Source organism: Danio aesculapii, chromosome 10 (genome assembly GCF_903798145.1).
Source record: "Danio aesculapii chromosome 10, fDanAes4.1, whole genome shotgun sequence".
Lineage (NCBI taxonomy): Eukaryota > Metazoa > Chordata > Actinopteri > Cypriniformes > Danionidae > Danio > Danio aesculapii.
The window spans coordinates 3963176-3989851 of NC_079444.1; the positions used below are offsets into that span (position 1 = coordinate 3963176).

General features: G+C 39.5%; 1 protein-coding gene across 2 annotated transcripts in view; it reads right to left on the reverse strand.

The window, feature by feature from the left end:
- Positions 1-26676, reverse strand: part of LOC130235750 (A-kinase anchor protein 2-like) — a 232012-nt gene that overhangs the window by 187059 nt on the left and 18277 nt on the right. For both annotated transcript variants that reach the window (XM_056466200.1, XM_056466199.1), the window contains exon 2: positions 21912-21957. In XM_056466200.1, coding sequence (XP_056322175.1) covers positions 21912-21957 — 46 coding nt within the window. The remainder of the gene's footprint in view (positions 1-21911; positions 21958-26676) is intronic.

Below are 26676 nucleotides of genomic sequence, written 5' to 3' on the forward strand. Positions count from 1 at the left end.
CACTCCCCTTAATCACCATCATGAACAGCATTGTGGCTGCAGTAGAGTCATTCAGGTTCCTGGGCACCACCATCTCTCAGGATCTGAAGTGGGACATTCATATAGACTCTATTGTGAAGAAAGCCCAGCAGAGACTGTACTTCCTTTCGTCAGCTGAGGAAGTTCAACCTGCCACAGGAGCTGCTCGTACAGTTCTACTCAGCTGTCATCCAATCCATCCTCTGCACTTCAATCACTGTCTGGTTCGGCTCAGCTGCCAAAACTGACCTCCGTAGACTACAGCGAATAGTCCGGACTGCTGAACGTATCACTGGCACAACCCTTCCTACACTTAAAGAACTGTACTCTTCCAGAGTGAGTAAAAGGGCTCGCAAAATTACTCTGGACCCCTCACACCCAGCACACTACCTGTTCGAACTGTTACCGTCTGGTCGGCGCTTTAGAGCACCAAGCACAAAAACAGCCAGACACAGGAAAAGTTTCTTTCCTCAGGCTGTCTACCTTGTGAACAGTTAAATATTCCCCTACTGTGCAATAAATATGTGCAATATTTTCTCATACGCACTTGTACACAGCACCTTATATCAATATACAATGCAATACTCTCTACATTCGCACTTGTACACAGCACCTTATAACCTGTATATTTATAACAATCTGTACATACAACTCAACATCCAGGTTTCTTCACTAACCCCATCTGTTTAATGTTTATCTTTTTTTTTTCATATTTATTTTGTGTTGTCACTTGTCACTTTATGTACACTGGAAGCTTCTGTAGCCAAAACAAATTCCTTGTGTGTGTGAAGCACACTTGGCAATAAAATTCTGATTCTGATTCTGTTTATTTATCACTTTACACTAGAGAATACTTCAAACACTAGTGGTGTGGTGTTTTTAAGCAACGGTTTCTGCTGTTCTGACGTCAGGAAAAAGTAGTTCCTCTTACAAAAGCATTTTGAGAAACTCCGTGTTCGAATTTCTTTCTTATATACACGATTATGCCATTAAATTGTTGTATAAAACGCAATATCAAATGAGTAGCAGTGCGATGTGGCTGCACGCACATAAAGTGCTAAATGAAAGGAAACTAAACTAAATTAAAACGAAACAATACGAAACGGAAAGGGAGCGCAAACAGAAACAAAACGTAATTGAAAAAGAGAAGTAATTGTCACCCAAAATGGAAAGTGCTAAACGAAACAAAACTAAACAATACGAAACTAAAAGGAAAGGAAATGAAATTAAATGAAAGGAAACGAAAAGGAAACGAAAAGGAAATTAAATAGAATGAAAAAGAAATTAATTGAAAAGGAAATGAAACGCAACGAAACGAAACGAAATAAAATGAAACTAAATGAAAAGGTAATGAAAAAAAAACTGAAACTAAAACGAAACTGAAACAAAAATTCTGAAACTTTATTATTTAACCAAATAGAACAATTTATAGTAATAAAAAAAAACAATGGTGAAATATTGATATGGTTATCCGTGTATTGATACAAGAGGAAATTATTGCCATACTGTCAATATTTTCCTCCACCCCTATATACAGTAATATAAGAATCAATTCTTTTGTTTTTGCAATTTTGTATCCGTGATTACCTCAGATCAGTACCTTTTTTCTTCTGTTGAAAACAAAAGAAGATATTATGAGGAGCTTCAAACCTGTAACCATTGACTTCCATAGTATTTCTTTTTCTTACTGTGAAAGGCAATGGTCACAGGTAGGCCCACATGGAATCTGCGCACGCAGAATTCCGCAGATTTTCCACAGATTTTCCGCAGATTTCCACCGATTTTTAGCTCATCATTATTTCTGTTTATTTTCTTGAGTAAATGTGTGTAAATCTATATTTATTCAGTTTTTATATTAATTACAGTAATATTATTGACTAATATGAAAATGTTCATCTGATTTATATACAATGCAGTTTGTACATTAGTAGTTTCTGTCTTTTAGTAGAGATATTATATGAGAGACTTGCTTTGATTACCAAATAAAGTGAATCTAATTGGATTTGCATTTCAAACATGAAATAAAAGAAAAAATATATATATTATTTTTTATTTTATATATTAAGGTTTTAGTTATGATTCTCCCGAAATAATTCCGCAGAAATCCGCAGTTTTTTATCAAAATTCTCAGCAGAAATAGCAAAAAACGTCCGCAGATTCCGTCTGGCCCTAGTCACAGGTCTTCAACTTTCTTCAAATCATCTTCCTTTGTGTTCAACAGAAAAAAGGAAACTCATAAAGATTTGAACCCACTTGAGGGTGAGTAAATGTTCATTTTTGGGTGAACTATCCCTTTTATATCCACTCAGTTGTAGTCAGACAGAAAATGGTAGCTCCAGATTCAATAGTGTGGAAGTATTTCAAGCTTGTCAACAAAATAACACAATTTAAATGATGTAAATTATGTAAGAATCCAACATGTCCACGAGTGTGTCACTTTCTCACTCACTCCCCCATGTTGCTGCTGATTTTCTTGTGGCTTCAGGGGCATCACTTTCACACTTCTCTCTCGCTTTCTCCCACCTTTTCTGCATTTCTCCAATTTGGTGATGGTGTAACTGGGTATAAGCAGTGGATCCAGAACGATCTTGTTGCTGATCATTTATAACTAATATTTATAAGTTGGGATAATTATAATTCAGGCAGTTATATTAAAATGTCTATTATTATTGTTATTATTATTATTATTATTATTATTATTATTATTATTATTATTATTATTATTATTATTAGTGGTAGTAGTAGTAGTAGTACACTCAAAAATGCTGTTGTTCAAACTACTTATTTAAAATTAGCTGAAACAGCACAATTGTTAAGATTTTTCGCGTAGTCATCGTAGTAGTAGTCATCGTAGTCGTCGTCATTGTAGTAGTCGTCATTGTTGTAGTAGTAGTCATAGTAGTCATCATAGTCGTAGTAGTAGTCATCATAGTCGTCGTCGTTGTAGTCGTAGTTTCAGTAGTTATCATAGTCATCGTCGTTGTAGTCGTAGTTTCAGTAGTTATTATAGTCATCGTCGTTGTAGTCGTAGTTTCAGTAGTTATTATAGTCATCGTCGTTGTAGTATTAGTTTCAGTAGTTATCATAGTCATCATCGTTGTAGTAGTAGTTTCAGTAGTTATCATAGTCATCGTCGTTGTAGTAGTAGTTTCAGTAGTTATCATAGTCATCGTCGTTGTAGTAGTAGTTTCAGTAGTTATCATAGTCATCGTCGTTGTAGTAGTAGTTTCAGTAGTTATCATAGTCATCGTCGTTGTAGTCGTAGTTTCAGTAGCTATCATAGTCATCGTCGTTGTAGTCGTAGTTTCAGTAGTTATCATAGTCATCGTCGTTGTAGTCGTAGTTTCAGTAGTTATCATAGTCATCGTCGTTGTAGTCGTAGTTTCAGTAGTTATTATAGTCATCGTCGTTGTAGTCGTAGTTTCAGTAGTTATCATAGTCATCGTCGTTGTAGTCGTAGTTTCAGTAGTTATCATAGTCATCGTCGTTGTAGTCGTAGTTTCAGTAGTTATCATAGTCATCGTCGTTGTAGTAGTAGCACACAAAGAATGCTGTTTTTCAAACTACTTATTTAAAATGAGCTGAAACAGCACAATTCTTGAGTTTTTTGGGCGGACAACTTATTTGTTTTATGTTTAATCAACTTAAATTTGTAAAAAAGTCATAGTAGTTGTCGTTGTACTAGTTGTCATTGTAGTAGTAGTCATAGTAGTAGTCATCGTCGTCGTCAAAGTAGTAGTAGTACAAAAAAAAAAAATGCCGGGTTCCACACAATTCTATATGCTATATCTTTTGCATGTTAGTTATAGGAATTCAAACTCTTTTTATTTCATTCAACATAGACATTAATACAAATTAAATTTTATGCTAGTATTGGCACTTTTTTGAAATTTAGAAATAAAAATGTTATTGCAGCCCCAAAAACAATTTGCTTCCATCTTCAAAAATAGCCTGAAATCATCTAAAATCACCTAAAATTAGTTTTATAAGGTTAATATGGAAATATGAAATAGTTTTCAATGAGCATAACTTTGTGCTTAGCCAGTAAACTGGAACCAAACACTGTTAAACACCCAAAAGGATTTCAAAGTCAGGGTAAATGTCAGAATGAATAGCTGAGGTAAGCCTGCTTCACAGTAAAATATAGTTAATTCTACAAGATAATACTGTGAAATCACAGTAATGGAGGTTACTGTCATCTGTAAAGTAACACCATATGGGTGTAATTTCACAGTAATTTAATGTAATAAAATCAGAGTAAATTACTGTAAACTACCTCATAGTAATTTGCTGTGAATTCACATACAGTACTGTAAAGATTAGCCAGTAATTTACTGTGAATTTAAGGTCAAATCTTTTACAGTGTAGCCTATGTAGCATAAACCGCAACTATAACCATTACAGAAGAGAGAAGCAATAAAATATATAATAAATAATTCTGTTTAGCAAAAAAGTCAAATATGGCACACTCTGATATGCTTGCATAGCTGTTCTCGTGTGCTCATGAGCTATTTTAAATCTATGCGTTCTCTCCAATGTCAGCAGAGCTACACCCTGCTGTTACTACACCCAGTATGATCAAACTGCAGGCCAGCTGGACTGTTTCACCTTTATAGGAACTTTAGTGTGGCATTCATTTGAGCACTATTAAAATCAATTTCTGATACAGCTGCATAAGCTATGTTTAATATAAATATGCGAGTTAAACTTATGCGCAAATCTGGAATACCCAGCCTGATCTCACGAGGGAAAACAACTGTTTTACATTTTGTCAGATTAGTGGCTAATGAGTTTAATTATAAGAAATGTATGATTTTTAAAAGGAAGCATACACCTAAATCCAACCGTCATTTGGGGATTAGCAAATCATACTTAATTGTATGAATGAGATCGAACAAATTCATACGAATTAGCCACTAAATCAATAAGTTACGAATTGCTGATTACAAATATTGCGTAAATCATTTGCAATAAAGCATCGTTTCTATCTAATGAGTCAAAGAGAACTAAACTGGGACCAAAAATCAAAAGGAAAAATGTAAATTGTTGGAAAAGAGAAGCCTTTTTGCTTTTATCTTGAATGACTTGTGCCTCAGAAGATGAAACTGTGAGACATTTTGTGGGAGCGCAGATGCTCAACGCAGTTCTGGAGGTAATAACACTGAACCACTTTGATGACAGACTTTGGCTGAGGAATTTTAAAACAACTAAAACATTTTAGGGGCCTCATGTGTCAACGCACAAAAACTTTGCATACGCCAGATTTCATGCTCACGTTTGAATTTACTAACGATGAAATTAACGTGAGAATGTGCGTTGGTCCGCGCCAACTTCATGTCTGGAGTACGTGCAATTCTTGTGTATGTTTGTTTTATGTCCATTGGCGACTCCTAGAGGCAATTATGTTAAATTGCACACTACAAAGTATCGCACCATTGAAAAACATTGCTATTAATTTTTAATTGATTAAATGGATTATTTGACAATTTTTTTTTACCAATTATGTGATTTAGAACATATAAAAGCATTTGCAAATGTATACAACCTTTAGTTTATGGCAATGGCAGTGTTGGCCTCATTAGAGGACATTAGCCGCATTTCCACTATCGGGCCAGTGCGAGCCAGGGCTTTAATCGGGCCAGGCCGGGCCAATAACCCGGGGGGTTGAGAAATGAGGCCGAAATCATGTCGCGTTTCCACTGTCGGGCTAGTTGCTCGCAGCGCGTCACGCAAACACCGCCCCCAGAACGTCCCCCGAATCAAACGTCACACAACCCGTCACACAACCCGCCCACTTCAGCGGGAACAAAAAACTCAAATTATAACCACAAACACAACCTGGCATCACTACGAGAGCTGGAAGATACACCGAAGCGATTGCTTTTTTACTGTTTGTGGTCTGTTGGTGTAAGGCCAGACAGCGATCCCTGGATAAGGACATTCGAGTTCGGCCGCATTTACTTCGAACACAGATTTTGGCTGCAAGGTGCAAAAGAGCAGCCGAGCGACGAGAACGACGATAGCAAAACAAATGTAAGGGAAGAAAGCATCTTGTCTCCTCTTTACCTGACAGGAAAACTCCGCCTTTGTAAGTAACCCCGCCCCGAAGCCCCAGTTGGCCCTCCTTGGCCCAAGGTATTCGGCGGGCCGAAAAAGGCCAGACGCTGGCCCCAAGGAAGCCCCGCTTTGGCCCGGTTACGCCCCGGAAGTGATAGTGGAAACGCGACTGGCCTTGGCTCGCCCTGGCTCGCTCGCTTTAGGCGCGATAGTGGAAACGCGGCTATTGTCAATGGTTGAATCCGAAGGCTCCAAGGTGGCAGGGTGCGCGATGGATGGCTTCTTGGTGAGTGATGTATTTAAAGATATTATTCCAGCTACGTTTTTTTATTAAATTTTTTTATTGAGCGTAATTACTTAACTGCGTATCAGGAGACCGCGGTTATCCATTAAAGACGTGGCTGTTAACCCCCCTCAACAACCCACAAACTGACCAAGAGCGCAGATACAATGATGCCCATTCTCGCACTCAGTCAGTTGTAGAGCGAACGATTCGGCAGCTGAAATGCCGGTGGCGCTGCCTTGATAAGAGCGAAGGGGTGCTGCTATACCACCCTAACAAAGTGTTCCTCTAATACATCTGTGTCTCCCACAGACACGGATACTACTCCAGAAAGTAAAGTGTCACCCACAATTGAGGCGACTCTCTTCTCAAAGGGTGTTAGTTTAGCATCCCTTGTTTCCCCGCCTGTTAAGTCTACGTAAGTTGACGGTGCACCGCTGTTCTCCTCTTAACCTGCACCTTTACATGGGACCATTTCTTTTTTAATTCACTCACAGTGTGATGTTCAGACCCCACTGCGTTAACCACATCAGCTAAACTCTCCCACTCTATTTTTTTTCTTTTGTTATTAATTCCGGAGGACAAACTTGCAATAACACCGTTTATCTCCGGTCTACCTCTGATAGGAGCACCTCCAATTCACATTCTCTGAAGTTTCACTTCTTGCTTGCATTTGCCATTGCTTTTTCGTTTGGTTTTGCCAAAGTAGAGTCATTACCATATTCATATGGGGGAGGAGGCAGGGAGGGGTTTTGCGCTCGTGCACGTGTGCTCAGTTTCACGTTAATTCGGATGTACAAAGAGAATATGCGTGGGATTCCGCGTACGCAGTGTTTCATACATCTAAATGTTTTACTGCGTACGCAAATTTACAGCTTTGTCCATACGTAATGCTTTAGTATTAATTCAACGCAAGTCTTTGTAGATGAGGCCCCAGATGTTTTACAGTGTGGTCAGCCTGCTGGATTGTCAATTCATTTTATTCGCTCTTCCTATTAGCCTTCATGCGTTTCTCCCAAGTGCTGTCTACTACACACATGCCAGTCAACAACAATGAGTCGGCAAAAGAGACTCAAACGTCCATGGCAAAAATAAAATGTGACACTATTGTAACAAAAGAATTGTACAGCGCTAGAGCGACCATCACACCAGAGCTTGCCAGAACTGAACACAGCTCCTGTCCATGCGAGCTGAAATGCAAAAGATAAAGCAACCATAGAAGAAGTCTTCTTAAAGGAGACACAACATTTTTATTCAATGCACATCAAACATTAAGTGGCCGTTACAACCGCTAGTACTCAGTGTTGAGAAATTGAACTGTGGTCACTTCAGCCATTGCTAACTGGATCATGTGACAGCAGCAGGTGTTGACCTGTCACATTATTTTCGTGTTCCGGTCAAGCAAAAATGTGTGACATTTAGGACTGAATGTGACTGGCATATCATACATTACATAGTTTGACCCCTTCAGCTGCCTGCTGTATTAAGTATGTAGTTTATGGGTTAAAGCTCATCTGTAAAAAGCCGCCAAAAAGCTGGAGCTTCAATGGCCATCATTGTGCTCTCGACAACACACTTAACCAAACTTCCTAATCCTTTTTAATAATTTTAATGAAGATAGGATGAATACAGGCAAGACATTTGTCAGACTACATACTGCTTCTATAACCAGTGATCACTTTCCATCTTTAATAACATGTGTGATGTCACTGAGGAGGCGGGATTAGTGTCTGACTTATACTGCAGATACAACAATATAAACAAACAATGGCAACCTAAGTGGAAGTTTTGTATTTTCAAGAACACTACACCTTTGGTCTATTGAAAAATTCCACCTAGATGCAACCAAATGTTAAAACCATAGACTGTAAAAGATATGGACGTAGCATCCGAGTCGTCACCCATAGGTTTATGAAGAACCCAAAAAAAGCTACTAGTAGGCGAGACCAACCGTCGCCATTTTGTTTGAGCGTCATCGCACCAACCGGGGATACCAAACAAGGGCAAAGAGGCAGAGCGTGATCGGAGCTACAGACGCATGCTGGCATTTTGCTTAGACTTGCTTAGACTTTGCTTAGACTTTGCTTAGATTTTGCTTAGACTGGCTTAGACTTTGCTTAGACAGCGTTTCTCCCATAGATAGAGGAGACAATGTAGATAGGGTATAGATATGGTATATGCGGAAGTATGCTAAAGGACTTTTAATTGGTTAGTAACCTGGGTTAAGCATTTCTGGTGAACTGTATGCCATTGCAAAATTGGCGCGTTTAATTGCTGTGGGAGCCCAGTCAAAACCAGCTATGTCCAGCTTTAAACCAGGCTGGTCAAGCTGGTTTTAGCTGGATTTAGCTGGTCACTTTCCAGCCTAACCAGCTAAGACCAGGCTGGGAATGGCTGGAAACCAGCCAGAAAATGGCCAAAACCCCTCTAAAACCAGGCTGGTCAACCAGCTAAAACCAGCCAACCAGCCTAGGCTGGTTTAAGCTGGATTTTTCAGCAGGGCTGACAGGAATTTATCTTAAACACTTCATTCAGAGATATATCCTGGAATTAAAGCAATAATTATATTTGTTACCTGAAACATCCTTAAAGAGCCCATATTATGGGTTTTTGAAAATGCCCTTCCATGTAGTGTGTAACACAGCTCTAAGTGAAGTGAAATATCCAGCTAAGGCTTAAATCTGTAAGTGTACAGTGTTTAAAACTATTGATTCATCTATAAAAGAGTCGACTCATAGTGCTTCAAACGAGTCGTCTTGATAACGAGTCATTAGGTGTTTCGCGATGACGCAGCCACGAAACACAAGCCTCGCCAGTAGTTACGCGCGCAAACCAGGGAGATTTGAAACCTGCGGCCCCGCCCACTAACACAGAAAAAACACTAGACACACACACACAGACGCCGCCGGTCCAATCAAGTCACGCTGTGCTCAGATGGATAATATTGACAGTCTCTACCCAAAGATGAGTTGTTAACCTGGTACAGTACACGCGGTTACTCTTTATATTCTCTTATCACATGTAAGCCACGTTAAAAACGCGACGCGTGCCGCTTTGTTTACGGATTTAACGTTAAAGGCTTTTGTGAGCTCGCGTTCCACTGCCGTTTGTCGTTGCTATGGCGATCGATCGTAAGCTAGGAGACAGGAGACTCGTGTCACGTTCCCTAGTTCTTCTGAGGAGCGTTGTGTGTGTGTGAGAGAGAGAGAGAGAGAGAGAGAGAGAGAGAGAGAGACTCGCGTCGCTTTCCCTAGTTCTTCTGAGGAGCGTTGTGTGTGTGTGAGAGAGAGAGAGAGAGAGAGACTCGCGTCGCTTTCCCTAGTTTTTCTGAGGAGCGTTGTGTGTGTGTGTGTGTGTGTGTGTGTGTGTGTGAGAGAGAGAGAGAGAGAGAGAGAGAGAGAGAGACTCGCGTCGCTTTCCCTAGTTCTTCTGAGGAGCGTTGTGTGTGTGTGTGTGTGTGTGTGTGAGAGAGAGAGAGGGAGAGGGAGAGGGAGAGAGAGAGACTCGCGTCGATCTCCCCAGTTCTTCTGAGGAGGGTTATGTGTGTGTGTGAAAAAAGCCTTACACTATGAAGCGCGTGTGCACTGTGACTACTTTTATATAGTTGATTACCAGCTGGGCATTTCACTCTGTCTCGTGCTGAAGCCTGTCACTGTCGACCAATCGCAGCAGGCTGTCATCGGTCCAATCAGCGCAGATTAGCTTCGCGCTGAGGAGGGGGTTGGGAACAAATGAATCGCTGAACGATTCATATGGGAGTCGTTGGGATAATTAGGTAAAAATAAATGCAGATTATAAGACCATCAAAGTGTTTTATGACCTTGCATGCATATTAGACTGTTGTTGGAGACCCTTACAACCTAAATATGACCCTATTTCATCTATAATATGGGCTCTTTAAAAAACACGACACTCTGATATGCGTGCTAGTTAGCAGAAAGACATTGAGTTACAGCACAGCTAGTACCCAATACTTGTTTGAGAAAATGCAGCTGAGCCCCCACACCCGAGAGCTCTGGGAATCCAAACCCACCTGAGGGCCACCGCACCTCCCTGAAATATGCAACCCTGAGCCAAATCATCACCGACAGCTGCTGCTAAATTTAACCCGCTAGTAATAGCTGTCTGCGTTGTGCTAGTAAGAGCACAGTGTAAATGAGGCCTAAAGCTGAGGTTTAGACCTTTCTTGACTAAATGAATCTGTGTACACAAGTCAGAAGTGCTCAAGGCGGGCATTTAATTCAAGAGGAAAGTCTGCCCACGTCTAGAAATCGCCTCCGCCCAGTGTACCGCAATTAGCAAGCCGCTAACCCGTTCCTCATTTGAGCTAGCGACATTCCCTCACTTGTTGGACTGAAAAGAAAAGCCACAGATTTGGACTCAACGATTATCCTGTGCAGCCTGCGGTTTGAGGCCATAGGCCAGAAACTATCTAGCTAGCATGCTATCAATATTGGGCTAGCTCTCTTATTATAATAGTATAACAAAAGGAACCATCAGGTGAAGTAGTTCTATATCGTAGCAGGCTGTGTTTTTAAAAGTATGTGGCGTTCGAGGAGCTTGTCAGTAACACAAGTCAGTTTGTGGTTAGCATTGTTGACGCAAGGGAGTCTATATTCACCACTAGAAGAAACCGATATTTATAATACACTCCCAGCAAAACAGCATGATAGAACGTAGTGATGAAGATATAAATGCTGAGTGCAGCAAGCCAGCATATGATATGAATAAAACAAGCATAAAGCGCCACTACATTTGGGTAATCTACTTGAGGTACAGCTTCTAGTTTAGCTCATTTCAAAAACACAACATCAAGCAGCCCACAGGCTTTGCTTTTCTGGAAAGCATGGGAAGCCAAGCGAAGCCCAGATAAAGCATGCGGTTGGGGTAACACAGATGTTGGAAGAATATTGGAAATTGGAAATCCACTGGAAAAGTTCTGTGGCACAGCTAGTTTAAAATGAAAAGCTTTCTAATGAGCATATAGCGTGCATCAAATACAGACCATTGTATGATCACATCAGGTTCTGTTTTGATAATTAAACTGGAAGTGCACTAAATCAGTCTTAAATGTGCGTGAATTTTAAGGAAGGTTGAAATTAAAATACAAGATAACATTTCATTTTGATGGTCCCCTTTGGGTATTCTGTTGACAGCAAGAACATTTGCTACTTCATGTCAATCTAGAAGTCTTTATGTATTAGTAAACTACTGTACTAAACTATAATCAAACTCTTTTTTATGGTTCCCCCGAGATATTATATTCATATGTTTTTTGGGATTATTCTACAAGCCCCAACCTCAAACAGATCATTCAAAATGTTTTATTTACTTACTATTAACACAATCTCAAGTGGTTGAAATCTTTGAGTTTCTTTATCTTTTTAGCGACTAAAGAAGCTATTATTTTTTCAAGATGTAATTTTGGCCTTTTTGGCTTTATGAGATAGGACAGTATTGAGACAGGAAGCAAAGTTGGAGAGAGAGAGGGGGGTAGGGTAGGAAAATGTCCTCAAGCCAGGATTCAAACTCGGGACGCCCTGACGTGCTACTGCAATTCAATTCAATTCAATTCACCTTTATTTGTATAGCGCTTTTACAATGTAGATTGTGTCAAAGCAGCTTCACATAAAAGATCATAGTAAATTGGAACAGTGTAAGAAAAAAAAAAACCTTGAGAGAAACCAGACTCAGTTGGGCACGACCATTCTGGAAGCTGGCCTCAGCGAAGACTCGTCTGTCTCTGGAGCGTCACAGGAATCAGTCTCATGTTATCCACTCTTCAATGACCACCACAGTAGCTGCTCAGCATACGGCCTGGTCCAGGATACTGCACCATATGTCGGCACGCTAACCACTAGTATGTTGCGCCGACAAAGATGATGCTGTGCGCTTTACGAGGTACACCACTCATGCTGTCTAAAGATGCAATTTTGAAGAAAGCTGACATCCTGTGGCCATTGACATCCATAGTAGGAAAAGTAAATACTAAGGATGTCAAAGGTTACAGGTTCTCACCTTTCTTCAAAATATCTTCTTTTGTGTTCAACAGAAGAAAGAAACTCAAAGTTGTTTGGAAGAAGTGAAGGGAGAGTAAATGATGACAGAATTGTCAACAGTTTTGGGTGAACTATTCCAGCAGACACACAACGTCAAAAGACGTTAATATTAGGTTAGATTTAGGTGGCCAGCATCTAAGAACAACGTTATGTGCCACATACTTTTCATCTATTCATACTCTTTTGGCATACTCTGACTGACATGCTGTACAAGTATAGTAGTGGTAGACATATTGAGATTGAATAAAGAAACTGGAAGCTGGAGCTAAACTTTGTGGGAAAGTTACCCAACAAGAGCAGGATCGGACACCCCTACACTAACTCTTACATTTACATTAAGTGTAGTATTATAGAACAATTATAGTTTTCTATTATTTATCTGTCTGTATAACTTGTCTTAATGGTGGACTCTCGTAAGTGTCTGTTGGGTTAGATTTTTTGGTGAACATGTCGGTTCCAGTCGGATTCACGTCAGTGCAAATATATCCCATTCAGTGTATCAACACCAAGGACATTTGGGTGTGAGACTAGACAGTAGTCTAAAATTTGATAAGCTGATTGATTCTATGCTTAAAGCAAGCTTTTTTCAGCTTCGCCTTCTCTCTAAAGTCAAGCTCTTCTGAGCAAGGCTGATCTTGAGAAAGCCATCCATGCTTTTTTTAGTTCCCGTTTGGCCTACTGTAATGCACTTTATGTTGGAGTTAATCAGTCATGTCTTCATCGTTTGCAGCTTGTGCAAAATGCTGCTGCTCACATGTTAACTAACAGTCGGAAAAGTGAACATATTGCACCAATTCCCTACTCCCTCCACTGACCCCCAGTTTAGATTAGTTATTTAGTTATTTTTAATGCCATCAATGGCCGTGCTCCTATTTATTTATGAGAAATTTTGCACAATCACAAACCCAGCGGAGCTTTGCAATCTGCTGACCAACTTCTGCGTGAAGTCCCTCGGTCAAGATACAAGCAGTGGGGTGACCGCTCTTTTGCAGTGGCAGGTCCTAAACTCTGCAATACCCTTCCTACTGAGCTTCGTACAATCACTGACCTGTCACTTATTAAAGCCAAGCTTAAGACCCACTTGTTTAAATTGGCTTTTAATGCATAGCACTGACACTCTGTTATGTTTTAATGTTTGTTGGATTTTATTGATATTTTTTGTATTGTTTTGCCTTTTCTGCCCAGATAGCATGCGAATGTAGGCCACTTTAGGCAGTTATGCAGCACTGGTGGTATTCCTTTGGCCCAGACAAAATGAATGTGAGCCTGAAGTGGCCCACCTGTACAATGGCATAGGGGAACCAAAGATTCAAATTCATATATGGACCATTTAAGGTAAAGATTTGGCACTTATGGCACAATGTAATCTGAATGTTAGCCTAATGTGGCCCATGTGGAAAATTATAAATATGGCCCAAATGATGGAGGACAAATGTGGGCCACAGTTGGCAAAAATGTAGCCTAGTCATTTAAGGGTAATCTGGGTCTAAACCCAAAGTGGCTCACACGTGGAATTGCAAAAATGGCCCAGTTATCTTAAGACATATGTGGGCCACTTTTGGCAAATATTCGGCACAGTAAGGCCCAATCCCAATTCTATTTTTGTACCCCTACCCCTTCAAAATTTAACCCTAAGAAATGGTACAGCACTACAACACCTGCACATGTCATCATATGTCATCGCGACATCTTGCTTCATGTGAGATCAGACGGTCGCGACTGCTGTAGTTATTCCAGTTGTGCTTTTTTTTGGTATTTATCTTCAGGAAATCACTGAAGGCATATTTCATGTTATCTAATGTGGCAATAAGATCGTAACTGTTCTGTGTATTTACACAGTGGCCATATTCATCAATGTAAACACACAAAAACAACATTAACATTATAGCAGACACCGTAAAAAGCCCATTGACAGCCACTAGACTTTTCTAACAGGGTATTCCAGTGTCATTGAGTGTCAGAATGTTGTGGGACTGCTGTACAGGAGTTATTATTAGGAATTATGGATCGCAAAATTGAGCTGTTTTTTTTAGTGTTTTTTTTTTTAAAGCATGACGGTAAAACATGAACGCGGTTATGAAAATATTGAAATGTGCTTGTTTGTCGTAAAAATTGGTAATAATGACAAAAAATACTAATTTGTGGATCTCCTTACTTCCGGGTTCAGTGGCTGGTGTATTCTGGGAAATGTTCTTACCCCTTGGCTTCGAGTGTGGTCCTGAAAAATCTTAGTTCGAAGGGCTATTCACCCCTTCCCCTTAACCCTACACCTTCAAGCTAAAGAGAATTGGGACACCCCTACCCCTTGGCGTGTATGCGCAAAACGAGGGGTACAGGGAAGGGCTAAGGGGTAGATTTGGGATTGGACCTAAGCTATGGCTAATTCAATTCACCTTTATTTGTATAGCGCTTATACAATGTAGATTGTGTCAAAGCAGCTTCACATAAAAGGTCACAGTAAATAGGAACAGTGTAGTTCAGTTTGTAGTGTTTAAGTTCAGTTCAGTTTAGCTCAGTTCAGTGTGGTTTAATAATCATTACTGAGAGTCCAAATATTGAAGAGCAAATCCAACGATGCGCAGCTCTATAGATCCTGAACCATGCAAGCCAGTGGCGACAGCGGAGAGGGAAAAAAACTTCACTAATGGCGGAAGTGAAGAAAAAAAACCTTGAGAGAAACCAGGCTCAGTTGGGCACGACCATTTTAATTTCTCCGCTGGCCAAACGTCTTGTGCAGAGCTGCAGTCTCAGTGGCGGAGGCTGGAAGCTGGCCTCAGCGAAGACTCGTCTGTCTCTGGAGCGTCACAGGAATCAGTCTCATGTTCTCCACTCTTCCATGACCACTAATGTGGATTTGAGCCCATAGTGGCCCAGAGAAGATATGGCAAATGTGGCCCAGTTATCCTAATACAAATTTGGGCCACTTTTGGCAAATATTTGGCACAGTTAGCTCTAGCTAGTTTGGCTGTGAGCCTAAAGCAGCCCAGAGAAGATATGGCAAATGTGGCCCAGTTATCTTAAAACATATGTGGACCACATAGACTAAAGTCACCATCATGGAGAAAAGTGTTTGCTTTTAGTTGGGCTCATAGCCCTGAACCTCTTAATAGACATTTTCTTTTGGGCTGCTGCAACTTTTAAGAACTTTGCTTGAAAAGTTTATTCATTACAGCAAACAAGCCAAGTAAAAAAAAATATAATAAATAAAATGAAGTGGAACCTGTGATGAAATAATATAATTCACAGACGTTAACCAATGTTTAATCCATTATTAGAAGTAAAGTAATAACATGCTTGCACATGCCACAGAATTATGAAGGTTTATAAGCTAAAAAAATTCTATGGTTCAATTTCTACTCACAGAGACATCAATAATCAGCATATGAACCTCAACAACGGTGACAATTAACAAAATGAACAAAACTCACAAACATCACCAAAAGGATACTAAAAGTTATAAAATCAATAACGTCAACATAAACAGCAATCAAAAGCAAATAATGAAAACTGGAGCATCAATAAGATATAGAATGTATTCATACTGCAATGCATGCTGGGATTTTTGTACTTTGCCACACCCAGCAAATGTAAGGTGTAAGCCAGATCTGGGCCAGAATAAAAGCAAATTGTGGCCCTGAACAGGGTCAGTTCTGGTTTATTTGGCTGAATTCTGGCTGATGTGTGGTATTGCTATGGCTTATTTGTGGCCCAGATCTGACAAACAGGATTGGACCGCCCTAGAGCCATCATTCAATTCAGTATGTGGTCCAGATGTAAGTGTCTGGTGTGGGCCGGATCTGGGCCAGAATAAAAGCAAATTGTGGCCCAGAATAGGATCAGTTCTGGTTCATTTGGTTGCATTCTGGCTGATGTGTGGTATTGCTATGGCTTATTTGTGGCCCAGATCTGACAAACATGAATGGACGGCCCTAGAGCCATCAATTCCATTCAGTATGTGGTCCAGATGTAAGTGTCTGGTGTGGGCCGGATCTGGGCCAGAATAAAAGCAAATTGTGGCCCTGAACGGGGTCAGTTCTGGTTTATTTGGTTGAATTCTGGCTGATGTGTGGTATTGCTATGGCTTAATTGTGGCTCAGATCTGGCAAACAGGAGTGGACTTCCCAAGTGCCATCATTCCATGTGGTATGTGGGCCGAATGTAAGTGTCTGGTGTGGGCCGGATTTGAGCCACATAAATTTTGCTAGCTGGGTGTTGTGTTGTATATTTGCTTTTACTTGTGTAAAGCACTTTGGTCAACCTTGGTCGTAGTAAAGTGCTATATAAATAAAAGTTGATTGATTGATTGATTGATTTGTGAGAGATAATGATCAGATTGGATATTCAGTTTAGCAAATGAGTCAATAAGGGATCAAAATAAGCACAGACATCAAGACAGCACATACAGAAGGCTCTTCTATATTTACTTGGAATAAAAAAAGAGATCAGCATCAATGCTATAAAAAATTGTGATAAGCAAGTGCAGGTTTGTTTATGGTTTGTATATCTGCACTCCTAGTTTTGGTTAAACAATGAATTCCTTGCACACAAATGCAGGTCGCACATAAGCCAGCAGATGCCTGCAGTCATTTTGGATGAAACACAACCTATGTTGAGAGACACCACAGTTATCTTTGGTCACTGCTATTTATTTGAGATCAGCATGGTGTGTTAAGGCCTGAAACAAAGCTCATAGGGTTCACCTAAAAGCCAGACGTCATAGTATATTGGCTCTTTTGACATTAGCCAGTCCAAAACAAATTTGCAACCACCAATAGTGCATTGAAAGCTACCTAATAATACAATCAACCACCTCAAAGACCTCAAACAAACATTCCTGGAACTTCTTAGAAGACCTTAGCAATCACATAACAATGCCTTGGCAATCACCCACTACATTCTAGTACTCTAGTCCAACTTCCGCACTGGCAAACACTACTTGTTACATCTGTTGCAAAGAAATCATTACAAGTGAACAATAGGTCAAAAAAGGGCTGATTTTATCCATAGTCTTAAGTTGTTAAGTTAAGTTGTTAAACTACCATGCAGCATTAATAGAACTGCGTGGGACTACAATGGCTTTTTATTGAGCTACCGTCAAAACGGACAGCGCAGTAAAGTTTCACCACCTCATTAATGTCAGTCTTTCCCTCTAGTATTATAGAAAAGGGGAAACCCGCATGCTGTTTGGGCCTGTGCTGGTCAAATATCAGTCAGAGAGGATCTGTAATTGATACATGAAACGCTTTGTCTGACTGACTGTTTGGCAATAGATTAGTAACCCAAATAGCAAAATTTCTCTGGCCAACAGAATCAGCTTTTGCTTGGCCTACATGCCGCATTGAATTACAATACATGACTGGACCAAGTCAGGCTTCCAGACAAGCGCCAAACAAGGACCACATCTGGGCCAACTCTCAGCCATAACTGGACTGGAACTGGGCCAGGTATGGTGGTGTGTCATGACTGCAATGGAATCGATAAACCCACGAAGGTGCGCTTTGGGTGTGCTTTTTCTCGAAGCGATATGATTGGGAGAATTTTTCAAATGTTTTTAAATGTGGGTCAAGAAATGGCAAACTTACGTGGCCCTCATATACATTTTTAATATCTGGGCCAAACATTTTACATCTGGCCCAAGTCTTGTGTGTGCCGCCTTAAAGATGGTGCAACCTCTGCCAAACCCGGGCCATGTTTGGCCCACATGCTGTATGCCAGAGCCGCTGTGCCAGCTTTATGTCAAATCTGAGCCAGAATTCTTTGCTACCTGGGAAGGGACTGCTTAGTGTAACTTGATGTAGAAGCTGAACAAACTTAACTGTAAAAACATTGCGAAACCACTAGCATTTCATTCTAAGTTTGCATGACTCAGTAATACCAGGTTTGTGAATCTTTGCCATGTGCGTTGAAGCATTCGCAGTTGTAAGCATGTGGCCGATATCGTAATAGTGCCACAAGAATGATTCATAACTACTTTGTAAACTTACACAACACCTTCCTGATCTGTTTCTGGTAGTATGTTATCAGATGTGCTAAAAGCAGCCAATTCTGGCTCAAATGCGGGAAAATTGTCACATAATTACTTTAATGTGAGCTATTGGAGGGAACACGCCACTCTGGCAAACGAACTCTCCATGCCAAAGCAATTTAGCAGACACTATTTAGATTATCTCGGTTTGTTTCAACAACCAGACATCCCTCAGCGCTTGAGATGCTTCCAGACACTGAATAACTTTAATTATTTATATTTTCGCTGTTTGAGTGAAGCAGCATTACCACAGGACCCCTGTCTCAACACTTAAAGTTTCATTTAGCAGACCTCATCAAAATAGCATTAGCCTAGTTCATATCTAATAGCAGAGAATCTATTTCAATTAGCAGCATTTCCAAAGCCAAACATCGCTGTATTGCTCAAGTTTACTGGTTTAAATATATTTGTTTGAGGCTTGACAGGTTATTACGTTGGCTTGAGAATGGCAACATACTTATACTACTCTGTCCTCAAAAACAAACGTATCTCCTCCTAGGCCATTCATGCTACAAGGCCCAAATTTGGTCAAAATGTGCCTTCTGCATTCAAGATTTATGCTATATCTCCTCATGCCAATCAGACTTATCATTTTTAAGTAATTTCAAAAAAATATACATTACATTTTAATAATCCAGGCATATAAAAAAGTTATACAATCATCAAATTTGGCCAAAAGCTGTGTTCTGCGTTAGATTTCGTTGCTATATCTTTTCAGGTTTATCAGACTTATATCATAGTTTTCTAATAAATAATTTTAAGCATTATTTTTAGCAAAATATGGCAAGCCATAAACTCCATGACTTAAACTTCCTTTTATATGGCAAGCTATATTTGCATGTATCACACTTATTAAAGGGCCAAGAAACTCCCCTGTATCAGCAGGGTGTTTTCACACCTCTAGTTTGAAAAAAGTCAGGAAAGTGGGTGTGTCCAGCTCTGTTTAGGTGGGAGTGTCGAGGGAGGGAAAGAGGGAAGGTTTTGCATAAAAATGGGAGTTTCTGTTTGGGCACGTGCTGATTTTCACAGAGCCAAAACAAACAGACGCAGAGGAAAAAGACAGTGACTGTGTTTACATGGACATCAGTAATCAAATTGTTAACCCAATCATTAATTTGTCAACTGTAACTGCAGTTTGGCACTTTCACTTTCATTCAGGAACATTTAATGCGTGATCCCACATGACAAACGAGATATTGGATGTGAGGAACTGCTGAAAGAGTGTAGTTTTAATGGAATCTTTGATACCGCATGGTGAATGGAAGAAAAAAACCCTCCGCATTTCTCTGTAACTTAGATGCACTCAGTAGGTAGCATCAGAAAGCTGTGTGTGTTAGACTATCCTGTCATAAAACGCGTCGAAAATTCTACACGACGGTAATAGCTCGATTAAGATGTTTACATGTTTACACTCGGAGAGCAGCATTTACAGCGGATCTTTCAGTCCATAATATTGTAGTGAAATTAATGTACTGTAAACTTAGCAACTAAATCATTTTGACTAAGATATGTCTTTAAACACAGAAAGAGTCCTGCTGACGATACGAACTCATCTGAATTGCCATCTGAATAAACAAACAAAGACCACTGATCACACACTTACCAAATCTGTAGAGACAGCACGATCAACACCAACTGGAACTGGGTCTTTTTTAAAAGGAGGCAAATCCAGATTTCACCATTTCAAGATGTGAAAAGCTCACGAGTAAAAAAAATGTTCCTTTCAAACATATTTCTGTCACATGCACTGTAATCCACATGTGAGTTCAGCTGCACTCTCATAGCGGGAAATGAAAACAAAACCTTCGTTGCAGCACATTTATAAACGCAACACTGACGACTTGTGTCTCGAAACAATTCTTGTTCTTCAACTTGTTTTGGCAACACAACGTTGAGTCTCTCTGCCTTTCGAACGCTGTAACAGGTAAAAACAGTTTCGAAGCTATCATGCATATTAATGAAGTTGCACCTCATTCACAATAGGGCGCGCTAATTGGTTTGAACCAAGTTATTCTTATGAATTAATGCTGCACACTCAGAGACGTCACAATGTACTCGCCGGTACAGACATCCACTCTCCACGCTGGAATACACACAAGGATCTAATCGCCGTGACGCAGCTTCAAAAATGCGTTTCAAACCGGAAGAACGTATTTGCTCGAAATAACGCAAAAACAGCCAATTTTCACTTTTTTTGTGAAATATTTGTGTCCTAATAGTGTTTATAGCAGCGTGGGACACAAATATAACAGTCAACAGCTCATAAAAATGTGTTTTGGTGTTTCGTGACCCTTTAAGCATTATATTTTCAACAAAATATGGCAAGTCAGTTTTACATAATGTCCAAGTCCAGTATTTGACTGTCATACAGACATCGGGGTTGATTTATATCCCTCATATTGACAAGAAGCTTTGATGTATCATCACTAAACTGTCAATTGTCCCCATAGCAATAAAACAGGCTAACCTAGCAACCGTTTCAAAACAAAAATATCTCTACATCAGAACATCATAGGGACCTGGGTATTGGCTCGTTTGACTCATGCTAGCAAATGGGACTTCCTGTGTACTATCCATGTAACAATGAGCCAAGTGCTAATAACGATTAGCTACATGCTATTAATGATTATCTAATGTAATAACATATGCTAGAAATGCCTACTAAGTATTAGCATTTGATTAAAAATGTACACGAGCGTTGTCATTTAGCAACTGCTTAGCAACCATCTAGCAATGCCATAAACATTTTAGCAACTCCCTAGCAACCACTTAACAACTGCTGTGCTTCCTGCCAACTGCCATTCCCAATCCTAGCATAGTCACATTGGCTTTCTCAAGCCAACATCAAAATTCGTCAACGAACTTTAGGTTCTTGTTAAATTTGAGAAGAAAGAACTTGAGCCACATCTAGAAACTGTAACTGAATGAACGCCCTCAAAACCACATATAAACACCCTGGCAGTCAACTAGTAGAGCCTGGCATTGTGGGAACGGGTTTTGCATGGACATGCATCACTTATATCGTCTTCAAAAAATGTTCATGACCCAAAACTGTTTACTAGGGTGGTCCTTAGTGTATACCAACACATGCTGGTCCTTACAGACTATTTTTGCAATGTGTATTCTACGGAATCACAGAGATGTAAGCAATGTAGCCAGAATAGTTTTCCATCTGTTGCTCACTGCTGTTCTATGCAGAGGGGTTGACCTTGCGCCAAATTTAGTGTTGCTTTTAGCCACATTTCAAATTCTTGACCTCTGGTTTATGTTGGGTGATTCGTCAACACTAATGAGACCCCATTTCCAACAAATAAACAATACAAATAGCCCAATACATCCAACAAGCTTCTATAAAATGCATCCATTCGGGATGGATTTTAATGAAAGTAACTCTAGTTCTCCTAATAAGAGTATGTCAGTACTAAAGCAAATACAATTCTGGAATGAAGGAAAGAACAAACCAACTTACCGCAAGGGCTTGGAGTCTTTCCTTGTGAAGTTCAGCTTCAGCCATCCTGGAAAAACAAAGGCAGAATTCTCAGTAACCGTGAGATTGGTAATCCCAAGTGTGTTTGCGTGTGCTGGGCAGTAGGTGAGCTAGTTATCACACACACTATGCCCTGGTCCTCTGAAGTAAGCCAGCCAGTGAAAGACACAGTGTACTGAGAGCAAGATCTTCTCATTCACTGGCCATGTGTTTGCCAGACTCTCTCTCTCTCTCTTTCTCTCTCTCCACCTACATCCCTCCCTCTCTGACACTGGCCGGGTTATGGACAGACGACAGAGTCTTGAACCGCCCCCTGTGTTCAGAGGAGAGCTAGAGGCCAGCAGGCAGAGAGATGTTACTGAGGGGAGGACAAAACTGTCACACCTAACTGTGACTCTCTCTCTCTCTTTCTTTCTGCGTGTTTGTGTGTGTACAGTATGTGTGTGTGTGTGCCTGCTGGGGATGGAAAACAAAGGTGTGCCGCACACTGGGGACATGAGCGGCTGCAAGCTTAGAGGAAATCTGCTCTAAATCAAAATCACACATCTGCCAATTTGGTGCTAGTGTTTAATAATATCTGAAGTTAGGAATAGCTCACCCATAAAAGATTTTTCTATCTATCAATCTGTCTATCTGTCTGTCTATTTATCTATCTATTTTATATCAAACATAGGAGCAGTATGCTATAAGCATCCATCCATCCAAATAAGGAAAAAAGAGTAAAATATGTTGTCGGTGTGCTAAAGCATACAATAATTATGCTAGCAATGTTAACATGCTAGTAATACGCCAGCAACATACTATAAAGATCATGGTAAAACACAATAAGCATGCTAACAACATAATAAAGCATGCTAGTTACATAACACATTTTTGAGTGAATGTGTTAATGCCATCAATGCTCGTAAACATGCTAGCCATAGTTAGCAATATGCTAAGACATTTACGCACTCTTAAAACATTCTTACAATGTTGTCAAACATGCAAATCTAATCTATAACATTCTGTATCTAATGTTACAATGCATGCTAACTACAATACAACATGCTAGCAAGACAACTATGACATTATTCATATATATCTATACTTAACTAAACATGGGAGCAATACGGTAAAGTTGTTAGCAGAATGGCAGTATGCGACAGCATGTGATACGGTAAAGTTAGCAGCATGACAATAAACACCAAACATCAACAGGTTCAATATCAATTACATGCTAACAATATGCTAATGCCATCAATCTGTCTCTGTCTATCTATCTAATGCCATCAATGCTCAAAAACATGTTAGCAAATTTTAGCAATATCTATCTATCTATCTATCTATCTATCTATCTATCTATCTATCTATCTATCTATCTATCTATCTATCTATCTATCTATCTATCTATCTATCTATCTATCTATCTACCTACCTACCTACCTACCTATATACCTATCTATCTATCTATCTATCTATCCATCCATCCATCCATCCATCCATCCATCCATCCGTCCGTCCGTCCGTCCGTCTATCCATCCATCCATCCATCCATCCATCTATCCATCCGTCTGTCCGTCTATCCATCCGTCCATCTATCTATCTATCTATCTATCTATCTATCTATCTATCTATCTATCTATCTATCTATCTATCTATCTATCTATCTATCTATCTATCTATCTATCTATCTATCTATCTATCTATCTATCTATCTATCTATCTATCTATCTATCCCATGACTTACAGAACATGACAAGACCTGATCATAAAACCATCTGCAGAAGTTGCTGACTCTAAACATGTCTACTGTCTTTGTGAGTGTGGCTTTTTTGTCTTTTGCAACACAGCCTCCACAAGTCTGCTCTACACATCTTGAGTTCTAATTTATTCCTCCAACCAAGCCAAAGGGAGCAGTAGGGAACGGGAACATGGGGGTCCAGCTGCTTTCCTCCATCCAAACTCACTGTGCAGGGATACAAAAACTCCTTATATGGAGAAAAGGCTGAGCTAACCGAGTCTGGGCTTTTCTGCAAGTGGAAAACTCATGGGAACAGTATAGGAAACTCAGTGAATGAAATTATAACAAAATGAAATGACCCTTCTGTGTGTGTACTGTACAAGTGCTGTTGCTATATATAAGACCAAGCGGCTGGTATGAATTAAACTCAGTTTCCTGTGTTGAAGTAAACATGCAAAGTGGTGAGGGCAATCTGTACTGCATCGGTTATTGATTTAGACCAGTCATGGTAACAAAAAATGCATAATTTGCAACATATTTTGCCATTTTGTTCATATATACAGTTGAAGTCAAATTATTGATGAAGAAAAGTTTTTTTTAACACATTTCTAAACATAATAGTTTTAATAACTATTTTTTAACTGATTTCTTTTATCTTTGCCATGATGACAGTACATAATAGTTGACTAGATATTTTTCAAGATACCAGTATTCAGCTTAAAGTGACATTTAAAGGCTTAACTACAGGTAGGTTTATTAGGCAAGTTATTGTATAATGATGGTTTGTTCTGTAGATGATCGAAAAAAGACTAAAAAATGCTTTTACTCTAGCCAAAACAAAACAAATAAAGCTTCCTTCAGAAGATAAAATATTATAGGAAATACTGTGAAAACTTCCTTCCCCTTTTACAGTTTTTCTCAATTGCTTTGGCACAAAAGAGACTTAACATCCAGAACTTTATGTCTGCAAAATGTAGTTACTCCCCCAAAACATTGTATTCATGCTTCAAAACCTAGTTATTGTGTCAGTAATTTGGCCAAGGCCACCAAACAGTGTAGTTGTCATTGTTTGAGCCACACTTTTCAAAATGATTAGCTGTTTTTTCACCATGACAGTCAACCATGGAAATTAAAGTTAAAAAAATCGGATAATGTTGAGAAGAGTCAATAATACATAGAGAGAAACAAAAAACATATGAACATTTGTATTTATACAGTACATTTATTTGTATATAAATGTAATGCGTGCAAACTGCAATCATGCTTGTCCAATTACTGTATTGTATTTACATTTACATTTACATTTAGTCATTTAGCAGACGCTTTTATCCAAAGCGACTTACAAATGAGGACAAGGAAGCAATTTACACAACTATAAGAGCAGCAGTGAACAAGTGCTATAGACAAGTTTCAGGTGTGTAAAGTCTAAGAAGCAAAGCATTAGTAAATTTTTATATATTTTTTTTTGGAGGGAGAGAGTACAGTTAGTGGTATAGCCAGAGAGGCAGTTACAGATTAGGAGGGAAAGTGGAGACTAAACAGTTGAGTTTTTAGTCATTTCTTGAAGACAGCAAGTGACTCTGCTGTTCTGATGTAGTTAGGGAGTTCATTCCACCAACTGGGCAGATTGAATGCGAGAGTTCGGGAAAGTGATTTCTTCCCTCTTAGGGATGGAACAACGAGGCGACGTTCATTCACAGAACGCAAGTTTCTGGAGGGCACATAAATCTGCAAAAGTGAGAGCAGATACGAAGGAGCACAGCCAGAGGTCGCTTTGTAAGCAAACATCAGAGCTTTGAATTTGATGCGAGCAGCAACTGGCAGCCAGTGCAAACGGGTGAGTAGCGGAGTGACATGTGCTCTTTTGGGTTCATCAAAGACCACTCGTGCTGCTGCGTTCTGAAGCAGCTGAAGAGGTTTGATAGAATTAGCTGGAAGCCCGGCTAGTAGAGAGTTGCAATAGTCCAGTTTGGAGAGAACAAGAGCTTGAACAATGAGTTGAGCTATATGTTCAGATAGAAAGGGTCGGACCTTTCTGATGTTATAGAGTGCGAATCTGCAAGATCGAGCAGTTCTAGAAATATGCTCAGAGACGTTTAGTTGGTCATCAATCGTTACTCCAAAGCTTTTTACCATTTTGGATGCAGTAATGTATATTTCATATTTCTTAAAAATAGAATTGGGATTGGGCCTAAATGAGAATCGACTCATCAGTTTTGATCAACCAGCCATATGCAATTAGTTTTGGCCAAACTACAGACAATTGTACTTACTGTTTGCACACGTGCGCCAAAACTTTTGAAATTTGCTTAAATCAATAAGAAATGCAGTAAGCTAATTGTTCAGAGATCTAAACTTATTGTTTAAAAAAAAAACTGTAAACATCCTTTGGGAAATATCCAATAATATCCAGCTGCAGGCCCGCAGAACCACACACGTTTTAGGCACACACAATCTGGCACACACAATCTAGGCATACAATATATGGTTACGACGGATGTTAATGTTATTAACGTCTTCTTGGACATCGTCATCGATTTATTTTGATATATATGGTTAATAAATATTGTACACAGTAAACAATAGTGTTTACTTTACTTTATTTCACAAATATTGCGATCGAGACTGGCGAATGGGGAGCGTTGTTTCCGATCGCCATTCAATATAATAGACTGAACAGTTTTCTGTCTGTCATCATAGATGATCAGTCGTTATTATCTGACAGAGTCAACATAGCAGATACTCGTTTGCTGGCCTTGCTGAAAGATCTAAATTGGACAGGTTTAGTTTATATAATGGATTCATTTATAATGAAGGAAATAATAGCAAGTTAATATAGGTAATAATACATCATAATATGTAATAAAAATCTTTTACATGTAATAAATGTATAACACTATATTAATATTATCATTAAGGAGTTAATTAGTTACCATATATGGTTTGCCTAAATCGTGTGTGCTAGATTGTGTGTGCCTGAAACGTGTGTGGTTCTGTGGTTCTGCAGCTGGATATATCTCCAATAAT